This window comes from Oncorhynchus tshawytscha, linkage group LG03, assembly GCF_018296145.1.
Source record: "Oncorhynchus tshawytscha isolate Ot180627B linkage group LG03, Otsh_v2.0, whole genome shotgun sequence".
Taxonomy (NCBI): Eukaryota; Metazoa; Chordata; class Actinopteri; order Salmoniformes; family Salmonidae; genus Oncorhynchus; species Oncorhynchus tshawytscha.
The window spans coordinates 41684590-41701515 of NC_056431.1; the positions used below are offsets into that span (position 1 = coordinate 41684590).

At 41.6% G+C, this 16926-nt stretch overlaps 2 protein-coding genes across 4 annotated transcripts in view; both read right to left on the bottom strand.

Moving 5' to 3' along the window:
• Positions 1-4202: 4202 nt before the first annotated feature.
• On the bottom strand, positions 4203-10228 carry LOC112234147 (cytohesin-interacting protein-like). Its single transcript, XM_024402160.2, has 8 exons — positions 9749-10228; positions 9239-9288; positions 8976-9030; positions 8761-8863; positions 6605-6698; positions 6223-6289; positions 5815-5881; positions 4203-5582 (listed from the first exon to the last, which is right to left on the bottom strand). The coding sequence occupies exons 1-8, from the start codon at positions 10079-10081 to the stop codon at positions 5128-5130; spliced, it is 1224 nt and encodes a 407-aa protein (XP_024257928.1). The 5' UTR covers positions 10082-10228; the 3' UTR covers positions 4203-5127.
• A 3248-nt stretch (positions 10229-13476) lies between these two features.
• Positions 13477-16926, bottom strand: part of LOC112234148 (activin receptor type-1C-like) — a 33833-nt gene continuing 30383 nt past the window's right edge. For 2 of the 3 annotated variants that reach the window (XM_042316084.1, XM_024402161.1), the window contains one exon: positions 13477-16525. In XM_042316084.1, coding sequence (XP_042172018.1) covers positions 16400-16525 — 126 coding nt within the window. In that variant the 3' untranslated portion in view covers positions 13477-16399. The remainder of the gene's footprint in view (positions 16526-16926) is intronic. The other variant, XM_042316079.1, reaches the window with a different exon arrangement.

Below are 16926 nucleotides of genomic sequence, written 5' to 3' on the forward strand. Positions count from 1 at the left end.
TCTCTGGAGAGACCTGAAAATAGCTGTGCAGCGACGCACCCCACCCAACCTGACAGAGCTTGAGAGGATCTGCAGAGAAGAATGGGATAAACTCCCCAAATACAGGTGTGCCAAGCCTGTTGCGTCATACCCAATAAGACTCAAGGCTGTAATTGCTACCAAAGGTGCTTCAACAAAGTACTGAGTGAAGGGTCTGAATACTTATGTAAATGTCATATTTCAGGTTTTTATTTTGAATAAATTAGCAAATGTTTCTAAAAACCTGTTTTTTCTTTATCACTATGGGTTATTGTGTGAAGATTCATGAGTGAAAAAAAATGATAATACATTTTTGAATAAGACTATAAACGTAACAAAATGTGGAAAAGGCCAAGGGGTCTGAATACTTTTCCGAAGGCACTGTAAATCTGCTAGTAGGATTACTATGTCCCCAAGCCTCTTATTTTTTTTGATCTACTAATCAAATACCTGCCTTACATAATTACATGTTTCCCACTGTTATTTTCAATTGAAGTAAACTTAATTCTGGGGATTATATTATTACAATACTTCTGTGCATATTGAGCTCTTATCAGTAGTCATTCCAAGTCGGTGGGAACTTAGACTTTTTACATGTCGAACATTCATTTGGCTTGAGTAGGGACATCGCATTACAGTAAAACGTCAACATTTGAGATATAATACACAGTCTTTTAAGATTGTGTATTAGACAGATAAACAACCCCCTAACAATAGGTGATCGTTATGCCAGTTTGCATAGTGACTGGTTTAGCATGCCCCTCAGTCCACATCCAACTCCTTGTAGTTGAAGTAAAGCTGCAGTATAGCCTGCTTCAAGGAAACGGACATCAATAGAATGTTCTAGATTCTTCATCATGGACTCAAACTCGTCAATCTTTTGGCGAGTGTTACCTTTTGCGTTTCTTCCTGTAGGAGACAATGCTATATTTGGAGCTGATGTTGTGGTTGGAGAATTTCTTATGAGGGGTTCGGCCAGACTTCTGTCCTCATGAAGACTGGGAACTGTTACCTTGACAACCTTTGTCTGTCCTCCACCTCATCCCGACTCTCACTGTTGGGCTGTTGGGCATTCCCCTCCAGCCCATCCACTTCCAGGTCCAGTGGAGGAGCAATGCGCTCCTCTGTGTCGACCATGTTTTTGTTTGTTTGTTCAAAATAGTTTTTTTGGACCCCCCTTTGTGGTGTTGAAAAATAGTCTGACTTCTCTGATGTTGACAATTGTCTCCACCTCTTGTTTTTTTTATGCTGAGCTTTTGTCGTATCAGTTGCCAGAGTTTGTAAATCCTCAGCTGGCCAATTGCGGTCGTCCATTCCAGTTGTCCAAGGAAAACGCTCATTCTCGGTCCACGTTATCCTGTTTGATTGTAAGAGAGATTTACCATTCTGCATTTTAATCAATGATGCGATGCCAGTTTGTCTTTTTTGTGCTAGTGTGCTTGTAGTTCTTCGAGTGTGTGGCCAATAAATGCCTCTTTGTCTGCGTGGCTTGAACAAGTGAACTGATTGTAACGATGCTTCAGTTTAAACCCTCCTGAGTGACCACCTTCTCCCTGTGACATTCTGAGGCTAGATTGACATTCTACTGTAGATATAGCCAAAAAGCAGGGTAAGCTACAGAGTAGAGTTTATTCCTATAGAGGCCCCATCCACATGTTGCATGTTTAAAAGTCCAATGCAGCTGTTTTTATCTCAAAGTCAAATAGTTTCTGGGTAACAATGAAGTACCGTAATGTAATTGTTTTCAATTAAATTTGTCCAATTTTTTAAAATTTTAAATAGCATCTTAGAAAATAGCAATTTTGCTTGGACTGTCTGTGTGGTCTGAGTGGGAAGGGGAAAATGAGTTATCATTGGCAGAGAGGTTTGTAACTCCCTTCCTTATTGGTCTATTGTGACTCCCTCCCACCAAAATAGGCTGACATTTCAGGCAGTCTTTTCAAACAGCTCTTACACTATAATGTTCACAGTATATCCCAACCTCAGAATGCAAAGAGTGTGCAAAGCTGTCATCAAGGCAAAGGGTAGCTACTTTGAAGAGTCTCAAATATAAAATATATTTAGATTGGTTTAACACTTTTTTGGTTACTACATGATTCCATGTGTTATTTCATAGTTTTGATGTCTTCACTATTATTCTACAATGTAGAAAATAGTACAAATAAAGAAAAACCCTTGAATGAGTAGGTGTGTCCAAACTTCTGACTGATACTGTATATATATATATATATATACAAAAGAATGTGGACACCCTTTCTAATGAGTGTATTTGGCTATTTCAGCCAAATCCATTGCTGACAGATTTTTCAAATCGAGTACACAGCCATGCAATCTGCATAGACAAACATTGACAGTAGAATGGCCTTACTGAAGAGCTCATTGACTTTAAAACGTGGCACCCGTCATAGGATGCCACCTTTCCAACAAGTCAGTTCGTCAAACTTCTGCCCTGCTCGAGCTACCCCGGTCAAGTGTAAGTAACGTTATTGTGAAGTGGAAATATCTATTAGCAACAATGGTTCCACCATGAAGTAGTAGGCCACACAAGCTAAAAAAACGGGACAGTTTTTGCAACACTCACTACCTATTGTAGTTCCAAATTGTTTCTGGAAGCAACATCAGCACAAGAACTGTTTGTCATTAGCTTCATGAAATGGGTTTCCATGGCTGAGCAGCCGCACACAAACCTAAGATCACCATGTGCAATGCCAAGAGTCGGCTGGAATTTTGTAAAGCTCGCTGACATTGGACTACGCAGCAGTGGAAACGTGTTCTATGAGGTGATGAATCACGCTTCGTCATCTGGCAGTCTGAGGAACAAATCTGGGTTTGGGGGATGCCAGGAGAACACTACCTGCTCCAATGCATATTGCTAACTGTAAAGTTTGGTGGAGGAGGAATAATGGTCTGGGGGTGTTTTTCCTTGTTTGGGCTAGGCCCTTAATTCCAGTGAAGGAAAATCTTAATGCTACAGCATACAATGACATTCTAGACAATTACGTCCTTACAACTTTGTGATATATAATATAATAATAAATAGTATAAAATTAAGAAAAACCCTTATCGAAACAGTGCAAATCAGCTGTCAGCTCAACTGGTTTTAATACACCAATGGTAACATGATGGGAGAGTAGTCAGGATTGAGGGAAAGATGAACAGAGCAATGTACAGAGAGATCCTTGATGAAAACCTGCTCCAGAGCACTCAGGACCCCAGACTGGAGCGAAGTTTTACCTTCCAACAGGACAATGAACCTAAGCACACAGCCAAGACAACGCAGGAGTGGCTTCGGGATAAGTCTCTGAATGTTCTTGAGTGGCCCAGCCAGAGCCCGAACTTGAACCCGATCAAACATCTCTGGAGAGACCTGAAAATAGCTGTGCAGCGACGCTCCCCATCCAACCTGACAGAGCTTGAGAGGATCTGCAGAGAAGAATGGGAGAAACGCCCGAAATACAGGTGTGCCAATCTTGTAGCGTCAAACCCAAGAAGACTTGAGGCTGTAATCGCTGCCAAAGGTGCTTCAACAAAGTACTGAGTAAAGGCTCTGAATATTTATGTAAATGTAATATATAAATGTGTAGTTTTTTGTTCATGTGCAAACATTAAAAAAAAAACGTTTTTGCTTTGTCATTAGAGGGTATTATGTGTAGACTGATGAGGGGGAAAAAACTATTTAATCCATTTTAGAATAAGGCTGGAAAGTAACTAAATGTGAAAAAATTCAAGGGGTATGAATACTTTACGAATGCACTGTATATTGCTCCAGCCATTATCATGAGTCCGTCCTCCCCAATTTAGGTGCCACCAACCTGTGAGTGCAATGTTGTCTCTTGCTGCGGAGTCCCCAGTCTTGAGGTTCTAAGTCAAGTTAAAAAAAAAATTATATCCATTTGAGTCTCAAGTCAGACGTGGGTCAAAGTGACGTTTGTGCTGCCTACTCTTTAATTAAAGTTACGTTTATGCTGCCTACCCTTTCATTTAAGTTACGTTTATGCTGCCTACCCTTTCATGTAAATTACGTTTATGCTGCCTACCCTTTCATGTAAGTTACTTTTATGCTACCTACCCTTTCATGTAAGTTACTTTTATGCTACCTACCCTTTCATGTAAGTTACTTTTATGCTACCTACCCTTTCATTTAAGCAACAGAAGAAGGCAATATGAGAGTATGAGATAGAGAATATGTGACGAGTGACAGTTTATTTGTGCATTTTTTACAGGTCACTTGTGTTCAGAGAATTTCAAAACATACATGCTTTGAACCTTAATAAAAGCAGCAATATGAAGACAGCAAGCATAAAACAAATTACATTTACACGACACTCCAAGTTACTGAAAAATGTCCTGAATTACAGGAAACTTCAGATGTGTAGTTTATCAAGACAGAAAGTTGTAGATACATAAGCAAGCCAAATGTGGCAATGGGAACAGAAATAGTGAAGAACGTAGCACCTTCTCTGCCCACATCCTGTTTTGAACTGTGCAGTTAACCACGTAGCTAAGAACTCACACTTTTTAACGTGACAAAACTACCAGACATGCTGTCCAATAACTTGTTTGATCACATGTAAATATGCAACGCATACATGTCTTAAGTTATATACGAGCAAAATGTTTAATTGAGGAAGATCGAGCCTTTTCATTCATAGTCTCTCTTAGTTATCACCCTACATCCAATGGTCACAATTTTAGAAATGGCAAGCACAATCTTTGTTTCATTGGCTGCACACACATGAACTGAGTTCTTGCGTTCCTTATTACAAATAACTGCATTCTTTATTACAAAGAAGTGTTACAATTTTAAGAATTGACGCTGTTTCCTCTAGGATTTTGGTCAAGAACAAATCCTCTGAAAATGGTTGTGTGAAAGTGCAACACCAAAGCAGTCCATCATGCACATAGTATCTGTAGATAACTGAAGGCTTTTTTTCAAAGGGAGAATGTTTGCTTCCTCCTAATGCTTCTCATGTCCATAATGCTCATATAGTATGTGTCTCTTCCCAAGTCCAGGTATGGCATCCATATTAGGACTGTCTCAGCGAGAAATGTTTGTATTGGACGTCAAATCACACAAAGACGTACTATAGTGTTAGTTCATAGCTCAGTTCAGGTGTCCTCCTCCTCCACTGAGTGGTTGAATCCAGGGATGAACTTCAGGATGTGTTTGCGGACGCTGGCTCTTCTGGCCTTCCTGGGGAGAGTCCCAAACAGGGAGGAGACTCTGGAGGCATCCCATGTGGGGGAGGGGGAGGAGAGGGAACTGCTGCGGCTGGACAGGCTACCGCTGCGGGTACGGCTGAGGCTGGCTGGGGGCCTGAGGGGCCCCTCCTCGGTGAAGTCTCTGGAGAAGAAGCAACTATCGTCTGGACTGGCCACACTGCAGGGGCTCGGGGAGCCCAGGTCGCCAAACACACTGGCCAGGTCACTGTCCTCCGTCATCCCACTCTGGCAGCTACTGTCACTGGAGAAGCGGTGGCCGCGGTGGCCACTGTGTCCCGACAGAGACATTGGAGACATCAGGGAGTCCATAGAGGGGTGTAGAGAACTGTCATTCAGGTTACCTTGAGACAAGAGGAGGGTAGTTAGTTGACAGTGTGAACTTATCCAACCACAGTATTCATGTGCATTATAAAGGATGTGGTTGATTGACAGGATTTTCCCCCCCAGTTCATTTCTCACAATGATGTTCAACAAAGCTCATTAATAGACAGATCAGCGATTTACTTGTCATTTTCACATCAGCTAATGAGAAAGGAAGTTCTGCGGGTTTCAAAGCTGGGCAAAACCTCTCACCTCGCGTAAGACATTTTTCCTGTAATGTGAGCGCTTGCAACTCCACCCTTTTCTCTCTCAGGGTTTGCTGTGTGGACAAAGATGTAGAATGACGATTAGACTCGGTTGACTCGGAGGTCAGCCATACAGTACTTAACATGACCTGTATAATGACGTGTTACCCTGTGACCCAATTCATCTATGTAGGGTCAGTGATGAAATGGTGTTGAGCATACATATAGCTATACTGAACCTGTTTCAATACTGTGCTACCGTTGTTCTGTCATGTGTGCTTAGTTGTGCTGTGCTGGGTGGGGTTATGTGGTTGGCTACAGCACAGAGCACAGCACCCATATTTTCCACTGTAAGGTCTTATTCAACTAGGGTGTGTTATTGAAGCCAAACATTCGCCCTGTAAGAGAGACACACCTTGAGCAAGCTCATCTTCTTCTCCAGTTCAATCCTCTTCACCACCGTCCCACACACCGTCTCCATCCTGAGATTACACAGGGACTAAATGAGCACAAGCAGCCATAGTTCCGTATATAGTGCGCTAATTCTGACCATGTCCCATAGGGCACTTTATAGTGCACTACTTTGACCAGGGTCCATAGAGCTCTGTTCAAAAGTTGTGCACAATATTGGGAATAGGGTGCCATTTGAGATGCTCCCAAACAAATCTCACAAATAATTCTGACACCGTGATACAATATCAAGGTTCATCAGAATGTTTCTATGCTCAATGTTTTTCTCATTCTTCAGAGGTAGACAGTAACCCTTTGGCTTGGGTCTCATTGCAGGTCTTACTCACCGTAATAGGTTGTTGGATTCTCGAATCAGGTCAACGATGCCCTGATGGCTTGACCCCTCAATGCTGACCCCATTGATGGTGACGATAACATCACCTATGTGAACAGAGCAAGAGGAAGAGGGACAGAGAGTAAGAAAGAGAGAGAGAGAGAGACAGAGAGAAAGAAAGAGAGCATATGAGAGATAGACAGAGAGAGAAAGAGAAGTCAGGCCTTTGCGTTGTTGGCCTTTCTCTGTGTGAAAGTTACATGTATTGTAATGGGTGTAACATGGACATCTCTCTGATTCAATCAGATCAAGCGTTAAGCGGCGAAAGCTGACACCCGCATAGCTGATATTGTGGCAGTGGCAGAGTTATAACTGCGTTGGAGCTGTCAAATCGGTGAGCAGCTGCTCTTGATCATTGTCACGAAGCCACGCCCATCCCACTCGCATTAGAAGTTCAGAACGAGAAAGTGTTGGCTAAATAATAATGACGCTCAAATTGAAAAATCATAAAACTATTCATTTCTACCAGCCTAATCGAGGTGTACTGTAGATCACATCTCACATTTCAGTGTTCGAACTTGTAAACAAGGCTGCATGGGATTTCTCATAATGCGACCCCGTGCAGCCAATGGCAATGTCCACTTTAAGTATCAGTATTGATTTGCATTTTAATGAGGGAAATAAGTATTTGACCCCCTCTCAATCAGAAAGATTTCTGGCTACCAGGTGTCTTTTATACAGGTAACGAGCTGAGATTAAGAGTGTGCTCCTAAAGGGAATGCTCCTAATCTCAGTTTGTTACCAGTATAAAAGACACCTGTCCACAGAAGCAATCAATTAGATTCCAAACTCTCCACCATGGCCAAGACCAAAGAGCTCTCCAAGGATGTCAGGGACAAGATTGTAGACCTACACAAGGCTGGAATGGGCTACAAGACCATCGCCAAGCAGCTTGGTGAGAAGGTGACAACAGTTGGTGAGATTATTCACAAATGGAAGAAACACAAAAGAACTGTCAATCTCCCTTGGCCTGGGGCTCCATGCAAGATCTCACCTTGTGGAGTTGCAATGATCATGAGAACGGTGAGGAATCAGCCCAGAACTACACGGGAGGATCTTGTTAATGATCTCTTGGCAGCTGGGACCATAGTCACCAAGAAAACAATTGGTAACACACTACGCCGTGAAGGACTGAAATCCTGCAGCGCCCGCAAGGTCCCCCTGCTCAAGAAAGCACATATACATGCCCGACTGAAGTTTGCCAATGAACATCTGAATGATTCAGAGGACAATTGGGTGAACGTGTTGTGGTCAGATGAGACCAAAATGGAGCTCTTTGGCATCAACTCAACTCGCCGTGTTTGGAGGGGGAGGAATGCTGCCTATGACCCCAAGAACATCATCCCCACGGTCAAACATGGAGGTGGAAACATAATGCTGGGGGTGTTTTTCTGCTAAGGGGACAGGAGAAGTACACCGCATCAAAGGGATGATGGACGGGGCCAAATCTTGGGTGAGAACATCCTTCCCTCAGCCAGGGCATTGAAAATGGGTCGTGGATGGGTATTCCAGCATGACAATGACCCAAAACACACGGCCAAGGCAACAGAGGAGTGGCTCAAGGAGAAGCACATTAAGGTCCTGGAGTGGCCTAGCCAGTCTCCAGACCGTAATCACATGGAAAGTCTGTGGAGGGAGCTTGACGGTTCGAGTTGCCAACCGTCAGCCTCGAAACCTTAATGACTTGGAGAAGATCTGCAAAGAGGAGTGGGAAAAAATCCCTCCTGAGATGTGTGCAAACCTGGTGGCCAACTACAAGAACCGTCTGACCTTTGTGATTGCCAACAAGGGTTTTGCCACCAAGTACTAAGTCATGTTTTGCAGAGGGGTCAAATACGTATTTCCCTCATTAAAATGCAAATCAATTTATAACATTTTTGACATGCGTTTTTCTGGATTTTTTTGTTGTTATTCTGTCTCTCACTGTTCAAATAAACCTACCATTAAAATTATAGACGGATCATTTCTTTGTCAGTGGGCAAACGTACAAAATCAGCAGGGGATTGAATACTTTTCCCCCTCACTGTATGCGGATGTCAGCTAAAGCGGATCTGTTTGAATCAAGCGCTGAGTTTAGGCCACAGAGGAAGTAGGAGGTGGGTGTCTCACCGGCGGTCAGACCTGCACTCTCAGCTGAGCTGTCCTCCTGCACCTTGCACACAAACGTGCACATCTCCACCGCCATGCTTTTCTTCAGCTGCATGCCATACGTCTAGAACAAGAGGAATCATACTTCTGTCACTAGGCAGTACTGATAGCGCAGATAAATATTTCTTGAAAATGTATTTTGCATTCCTTGTAAAAAAACGGATTAAATGTCTTACCTGAATTTCAAATCCAAAAGTCTCATTGTCTTGCTTTTGCAACATAATGGTAGTCCTATGTGCAGGCAGAATTCAGTTACACACTTGTCATAACTTGAGTCATTGAACATAATTGTGTTTGTATCATAGTAAACAGTCAATCAAATTTAAATCAAAATGTATTTATAAAGCCCTTCTTACATCAGCTTTACAGCAACCCAGCCTAAAACCCCAAAGAGCAAGCAAACAGTGCACTATACAAATGACAAAGGGCTTGTATTTACCTCTGAGGGTCAGTGTAATCCACTAAGGAGTTTGAGCGGGCTCTGTTGGACTGGAAAGTCAAAAATATATTTGTATACATTTTCATACATTTTATAAATACAACAGTGAAAATAACTATTCTGATTATAAATTCATTTCATGTAAAATAAACAATATTTAGACCAGTCTCTTCATATTCTTGGTAAATAATGTGACAAAATATGTTCATTTATCTTAAACACAGTGTGTTTCCAGGTACATTTTTTTCTGCGAGTGAACTAGTCTGTCTCATGTAAAACAAAAATATTACAATTGTCAAACAGCTTTTTGTCTTTGTAAGGGCTCCGTTTTGTTTTGGTAAGAGTTCATGTATTCCTCTCGGATGCCACTGAAACGGTTTCATATACTATCTACAAACATCAATGACCTCTAAGAATAACAAACTGTGTGCAGCTTATAGGTCACATGACTGAAATACACAGTAAAACTGTTCCATCTTTTCCTGTTTCTTTCCAAGGTTTCTCATTCACCTGTTTCGAGCCTCTTGGCAGAGTCCCGGGAGTAGCCCCCCCATTCTGACTGGTTTTGTTATGGGGTTCCTTCAGAGAGCGCTGATACCACAGACGACCCTTCTTCCTCAGAGAGCCCTCCATAATGTAACTGTCCTGCCTGCTCTGTCGCAGGAGCCTGTTGAGGTTCGTGGTGGATTGCATGGTTGAGTGGAGCGCTCTCTCTTCACAGCACCATATTGCAGCTCTGCTACAGATAGTTCCGTACAGTAACTCTGCATGTGTCATATGTGGTGTGTCCCTGCCCTGCTGTGCTGCTGAAAGCAAATGTGTCAAAGCGGAAATCCACACCATGTGACTATGGCGAACCTGTGTTCGTCAATCACAGCCCTGTGCTCACTTTTTTTCTCGTATATTTCTTGTGAACTGTTTGTCTGCTCTGCTGCGGCCGGGAAAAGGAATCTGCTTACGTTTTTTCTTTTCTTTTCAAACATCCCCCTTTTCTTTGTTCAGTCTGTGCGATTCGATTTATGGTCTGTCAGAAATCAGCAATGCATGAAAAACTACCACCTCTGTGGTCGAGTCTAGCATCACCTGCTTCCCCTTACTCCAGTTTCTGTTTTCTGAATGGCTTCGAGTCAACCTGAGCCTCTCTGGTCCACCAAGCAAAGAGCTTTGTCTTGTGAGGACAGACAAAAGCAGGCTTTCGCTCGGGGCTAGAGACTTGCTTTACAAACACACGGCATGGGTCAATGGCTAGAAGCCGCCAGAGGTGGTTTGATCAAAGAGGAAATCACACACAGGCCAATGGTCACGAATAAAAACAAAGTCGGATGTGCTACAGAAGACTCACAGGACATATAAAAAACTACTATTTTCCTCATTCATTTTCTAAGATAAAGAACAATATGTTTTAGATGAGTATACAGTACCTTTCCATTTGCATTCATTCAAATACACCAAAATGTATGATGTGTTTGGGATACAAAACCAATTACATTTGGTCAAATTGAAACATCAGAATGTCCCACACCTAAAGCCTGTCTTTGTGACACTGTCCCAAATGGCACTGTATTCCTTATATAGTGCACCACTTTTGACCAGAGCCCTATAGGTTGCCATTTGGGACCAGCCCTCACGAAACAGAATAGTTAACGGCAGTGTTGCCTCACTCTAATCCTCTCTAGCCCATTGAACCTGTGTGACCCATTGCAGAGCCAGCTACCAAGCTTCCACGGGACTGTCAGGCCAGTAGATTTCCCCCTCCACTGTAACACTGTGTACAGACAAGGAATGCGCACCAAATGACACACTATTCGCTATACAGTGGCATTCGGAATGTATTCAGACCCCTTGACCTTTTCCACATTTTGTTACGTTACAACCTTATTCTAAAATGGATTAAATAAAACATTTTACTCATGAATCTACACACAAGCCTCCAAAATTGTGCAAAATGTATACAAAAAACCCCCACAGAAATATCATATTTACATAAGTATTTAGGATCTTTACTTGGTACTTTGTTGAAGCACCTTTGGCAGCGATTACAGCCTCAAGTCTTCTTGGGAACGACGCGACAAGTTTGGCACACCTGTATTTGGAGAGTTTCTCCCATTCTTCTCTGCAAATTCTCTCAAGCTCTGTCCAGTTGGATGGGGAGTGTCGCTGCACAGCTATTTTCATGTCTCTCCAGAGATGTTCGATCGGGTCAAGTGAGGGCTCTGGCTGGGCCACTCAAGGACATTCAAAGACTTGTCCTGAAGCCACTTCTGTGTTGTCTTGGCTGTGTGCTTAGGGTCGTTGTCCTGTTCGAAGAAGAACCTTTCCCCAGTCAGGTCCTGAGAGCTCTGGAGCAAGTTTTCATCAAGGATCTCTCTGTATATTGCTCTGTTCATCTTTTCCCCTCGATCCTGACTTGTCTCCCAGTCCCTGCCGCTGAAAAACATTCCCACAGCATGATGCTGCCACCACCATGCTTCACCGTAGGGATGGTGCCCAGGTTCTTCCAGACATGATGCTTGGCATTCAGGCCAAAGAGTTCAATGTTGGTTTCATCAGACCAGAGAAACTTGTTTCTCATGGTCTGAGAGTCCTTTAGTTGCCTTTTGGCAAACTCCAAGCAGGCTGTCATGTGCCTTTTACTGAGGAGTGGCTTCCATCTGGCCACTCTACCATAAAGGCCTGATTGGTGGAGGGCAGATATGGTTGTCTTTCTGTAATGTTCTCCCATCTCCACAGAGGATCTTTGAAGCTCTGTCAGAGTGACCATCGGGCTCTTGGTCACCTCCCCTGACCAAGGCCCTTCTCCACCGATTGCTCTGAAGAATTCTAGGAAGAATCTAGGTGGCTCCAAACTACTTCCATTTAAGAATGATGGAGGACACTGTGTTCTTGGGGACCTTCAAGAACAGAAATGCAGAAATGTTTTGGTACCCTTCCCCATATCTGTGCCTCAACACAATCCTGTCTCGGAGCTCTACGGACAATTTCTTTGAACTCATGGCTTGGTTTTTGCTCTGACATGTACTGTCAACTGTGGGACCTTATATAGACAGGTGTGTGCCTTTCCAAATCATGTCCAATCAATTGAATTTACCACAGGTGGACTCCAAATCAAGAAGTAGAAACATTTCAAGGATGACCAATGGAAACAGGATGCACCTGAGCTAACTTTCAAGTCTCATAGCAAAGGGTCTGAATACTTATGTAATTAAAAGGTATAATTTTTATATTTTTAATACATTTTATTATTTTTAAATCTAAAAAAACCTGTTTTTGCTTTGTCATTATGGGATATTATGTGTAGATTGATGAGGAAACATTTTTATTGAATCCATTTTAGAATGAGGCTGTAACGTAACAACATGTGGGAAAGGGGTCTGAATACTTTCTGAATGCACTTTAGGGCTCTGGTCAAGTAGTGAAATATGTAGGGAATAGGGTGGCATTTGGAACACAGGGCTCAACTAGAAATGTAATTCTGATGGTTGTCACGTTTAACATATTGCAATATTTCATCAAGACAAAAACATTCCTCGCTAATGTTTCAAATGTTACATTGTGCTGTTCAGCTTTAAGTAGCTGGGATATTAATTGACCAATTGTGTGAATGTAGGACGTTTACAGTCAGTTGTTCAGACAGGCCTTGCCTAGTTGGAAATTCACTGAGGAAAGAGCAGGGGAGTTTGTAAAGTACGGGTACTGTAAGTGGTTTAATGACAGTTTTCCCTCAGCTCTGCAGAACATAAACTCATTTGATTTGTACTGTCAGGCCTTGAATACTTCTACGTCACCATTGGGGGGGGGAACAAGCCTGGTTTCAGAAATGTATCCCACAAAGCCACATCTGTGAAGTTATGATTGTCCATGTTCCCGGTCACAGTGCTGTAGAATTGAACAGAGAATATGGTTCAACCGAAGCACATTCGAGAGTGGCTGATTCATCTGAGTAGTGCTGCTAACAGCCAAGGTGACAAGGCTTACTTCCCCCATTTAAAACGGACAAATCTGCTGTAGTTGTCAAGTTAGCCGTCTTGCCTTCTGAACCACAGTACATTTATGAATCCTCGCAGAGGATAAACAGATGACATACATAAGAACTTGTCATTTCAGGTAAACGACCGAAAATGAGAGGGAAACGCTCTCATTCCGGAAGTTCAAATCATGCCCTGATTCTATCATAATCTGTAATGGGGAATTACATATGACAAGAAAATAAGGTATTAAAAATATCAAAGAAAAATGTCATTTTCAATTAAATGTAGTTTATTGACTCACCGTTGTCACATATTTTTAATAAATAGTGTAAGACTGAAAGACATATTGACATAAGAGACCCATATCTGAATTCACAACACAAAATAGTTGCTCTTGTCAACAGAAAGAATTAAGCAAATTTATTGGAGGAGGACATTTCTCAACGCAAAACCTTCTTTAGAAAACGAATACCACAGTCCCAGAGCAGGCAACACTTCCAAATTGTGTCATACACAACTTTCAACAGATATTTGACCAGAAATTACAGAATTAAGTCTCCTTTCTTCAGAACGACAGTTGGTCTGTAGAAGCAAAACAATTCCACACGTCATCTTGAGCAGTCGTCAAACATTGATCAGACTGTTCAGTTCCTCAGGGAAACTGACTCGACTGTAGGCCATGACAACAAAAGCACAGCTTCATTTCCAATTAGACAATTAACATTATCTTGCTTGTCCACAGGATACAGGCAGAGCACTAAATACTGCAATGTCAATATATATATTTTGTTGCAATTTTGGGGAAATAATTACACATATTAAAAGTGAAACGGTCATTGTTTTTACGTACAAAACATAATTGTAACATTGACTTAATGATACAGCTATATGGGCAGCAGAGCAGCAAGCCTGTCACTATGTACACCTATGAAGCAACTGCAGATGCTACATTGCCCATGATACATTGCCCATGCTACTGTACATTGATCCCCCAGACAGAGGCTAACTTGCATGAACTACAAAGATGTTAAACAGCTTAGGGCTCTATTCAATCTGTATCGCCGAAGCGTTCCAGGTTGTGAGATCAGAAGGTCATTTCCGATTGAGCAGACATATGCAGAGTTTACCGTGAATGCAGGCTTCGCTAACGCGGGAACATTGCCTTTAGATTTCAATCACGCTGTAACTCTGAACTTTAGCGATCCAAACTCAATAGAGCCCTGATTTGCATAAGCAAACTATATTAAAGTAAACAAGAACAAATCTACATAAGTCATTAAAAGCCAAGTGTATTTTTCTAAACAGCACCCATCTTAAACCATCTCAAATCGCAGGCTTTGTTTAAGCAAAATGACACTACAGGCAATACATTTGTAAATTTCCAAACATACGTTGGCAAAATGTCTGTGCGATATACACGTCGTATACCTCTGATTGAACTTGCTGCAGGCCTTACACAAACAGAGCACCAGGCCTGCCACGTTGTGTACAGGAGACACCCACAGCAGATTTAGCTTATGTCCCCGTTCCTAAGCCTGTTATGGCAAGAGATTACAAGCCAAGTCTGACAATGGCATTAGTGTTCACATAAGCAGTCTGAACACGGCCACTGTTCAAACTCGGCTCACTGAAAAATCCCTCTTTAGTAGACAAACAAAAATATTTGGTGAACAATTTGGTCATTTTTTTGTGTTTGCATATTATATTGGGTAAAGGGTGTACTGCTTTGTGTACATTATACCAACAATGTAGTACATTTTGTACTTTATTTAAAAAATATATATATATGTATATATTTTCACATTGGCATTTCATAGTGTCCCTACATATTGTAGCATTCAATTAAAGGCTTTGGATATAACAATATTTCTATGGAATAAAAGTCTTTCCATAATTCTATCTTATATATTAAATATATTTAAATGTTTTTTTCTAAAAATTCTGTCTTCTGTAATATAACAAAAGTTGTGCTTCACAGAGAAGATGTGATTGTTAGGCAAAATACATGTGCATGTGGATGTGTTTAAAGGGGCAATCTGCAATAGCGACGTCCGTTTTTTCACTTTTATTACATTATTGATTCTTAAAGAATATAACTTGTAAACGAGCTAAGTAAAACTGTCGTAGCACATCGAAAACCAAAATATAAACTTGTTTTACGCCATTGTTTGTAAACAGTGCCATTGTACACAAATACTGTATATCCTCAAAGCATGGTTAAAACCAGAGATCCTATTAAAATCACTATACTTATTTCAACTATTAGTATTCTAGTTCCTAATTATAGGGTTAATACTATAATGTTGATATCATGGCTGGTCAGTCCTTGCATCTATAGCTTACATTTCTCCAGCCCCCATCCCTCAGCTATTAACCAAAATAGCAGTGGGTGTCCACTTTGTCATTGTTGTTGTTAGAACTGCAGATTGCCCCTTTAACAATAATATATTGTGTTATACAACATCTTAGACTTTGTTTTTCTTAAATATGGAGTATAGTTGATATAGGCATTGTTTTTCAAGTCATATACAACAATATATATGGATACGAAATAGAATAGGGCGGGGATGGGGGCAGCACCCAAGTAGCAGTTATCTTTATGGATGTATACCTTGGGTGTCCTTTACTAATCAGGCATAGCAGTGAGTGCATTACTCAGTAACATTTACAATCATTTTTGCATGTTGCCTAGCACTACAGTACATACACTATTTTATAGCATGAAGCATTCAATGTGCAACTTCAAGCTTTGGGCACTTAAAAACATCTGAGGTAGCAGAGACAAAATCTGTACATTATAAATCATCCATTGTCATCTAAAAAGGTCACAGTTTCATTTCCTGTTCTTTCTTGATTGGGTGATGCAGTTCCAGTCACACACTGCAGGGCAGGACAGGAGTGTTCCCTGCTGGGTAGCAGCAGTAGGCTCCTTTGGCATCACAAGCTGAGAATGCACACTGCTGAGTCGTATTCATTAGTGCACAACATAGCAAAAAATATATATATAATATTTCAGTTTCTTATTTGACAAATTCAGGTAGACCCCTCCCCGCTCCAGTCTGTTTTATTCAGTTTGGTTTCTAATGAATAACACCCAGTTGAGTGTTTCAGTGTGGTCCAGAGGATGCTTTGCTCCCGACTAATAATAGTACATTGGACAGGGGGGCAGCAGTCAGTGGGCTAGCTTACCAAGCTAATCTTTGATGTCCTTGAGTACAGTCACCTGAGAGACGGTCTTCTTGACCCTCAGTGCGGTGAGGCGAGCTGCAGCATTGGCGTACCAGCACTCGCGCATCAGCTTGCCTATCACCCGCAGTGCCTAACGAATCAAGAGGGATTTTTATCAATGAACAGGCCCAGATTGTACATGGTCTGACCAGACTTTTACGGTAATTTAACACAGGCTCTTATCCAGAGCGACTTACAGTAAGTGCATTCAACTAAGGTACAATGCCTTTCGAAAGTATTCATACCCATTGACTTATTCCACATTTTGTTGTGTTTCAGCCCGAATAAATAAAAAAATGAAATATTTTTTTGTTCTCACCAATCTACACACAATACGCCCTAATGACAAAGTGAAAATGTGATTTTGGAACAATTTTGCAAATATATTGAAAATACAGAAATATCTCATTTATGTAAGGACTCACACCCCTGAGCCAATACTTTGTAGAAGCACCTTTGGCAGCGATTACAGCTATGAGTCTTTCTGGATAA

Coding starts and splice junctions, on each gene's coding strand:
- LOC112234147 (XM_024402160.2), bottom strand. CDS start 10,081: ATGGTGTGGATTTCCGCTTTGACACATTTGCTTTCAGCAGCACAGCAG. Junction 6,699..8,760: donor GAGTGCAGGTCTGACCGCCG/GTGAGACACCCA, acceptor CTGTTCACATAG/GTGATGTTATCGTCACCATC. Junction 6,290..6,604: donor GAATCCAACAACCTATTACG/GTGAGTAAGACC, acceptor GTGTAATCTCAG/GATGGAGACGGTGTGTGGGA.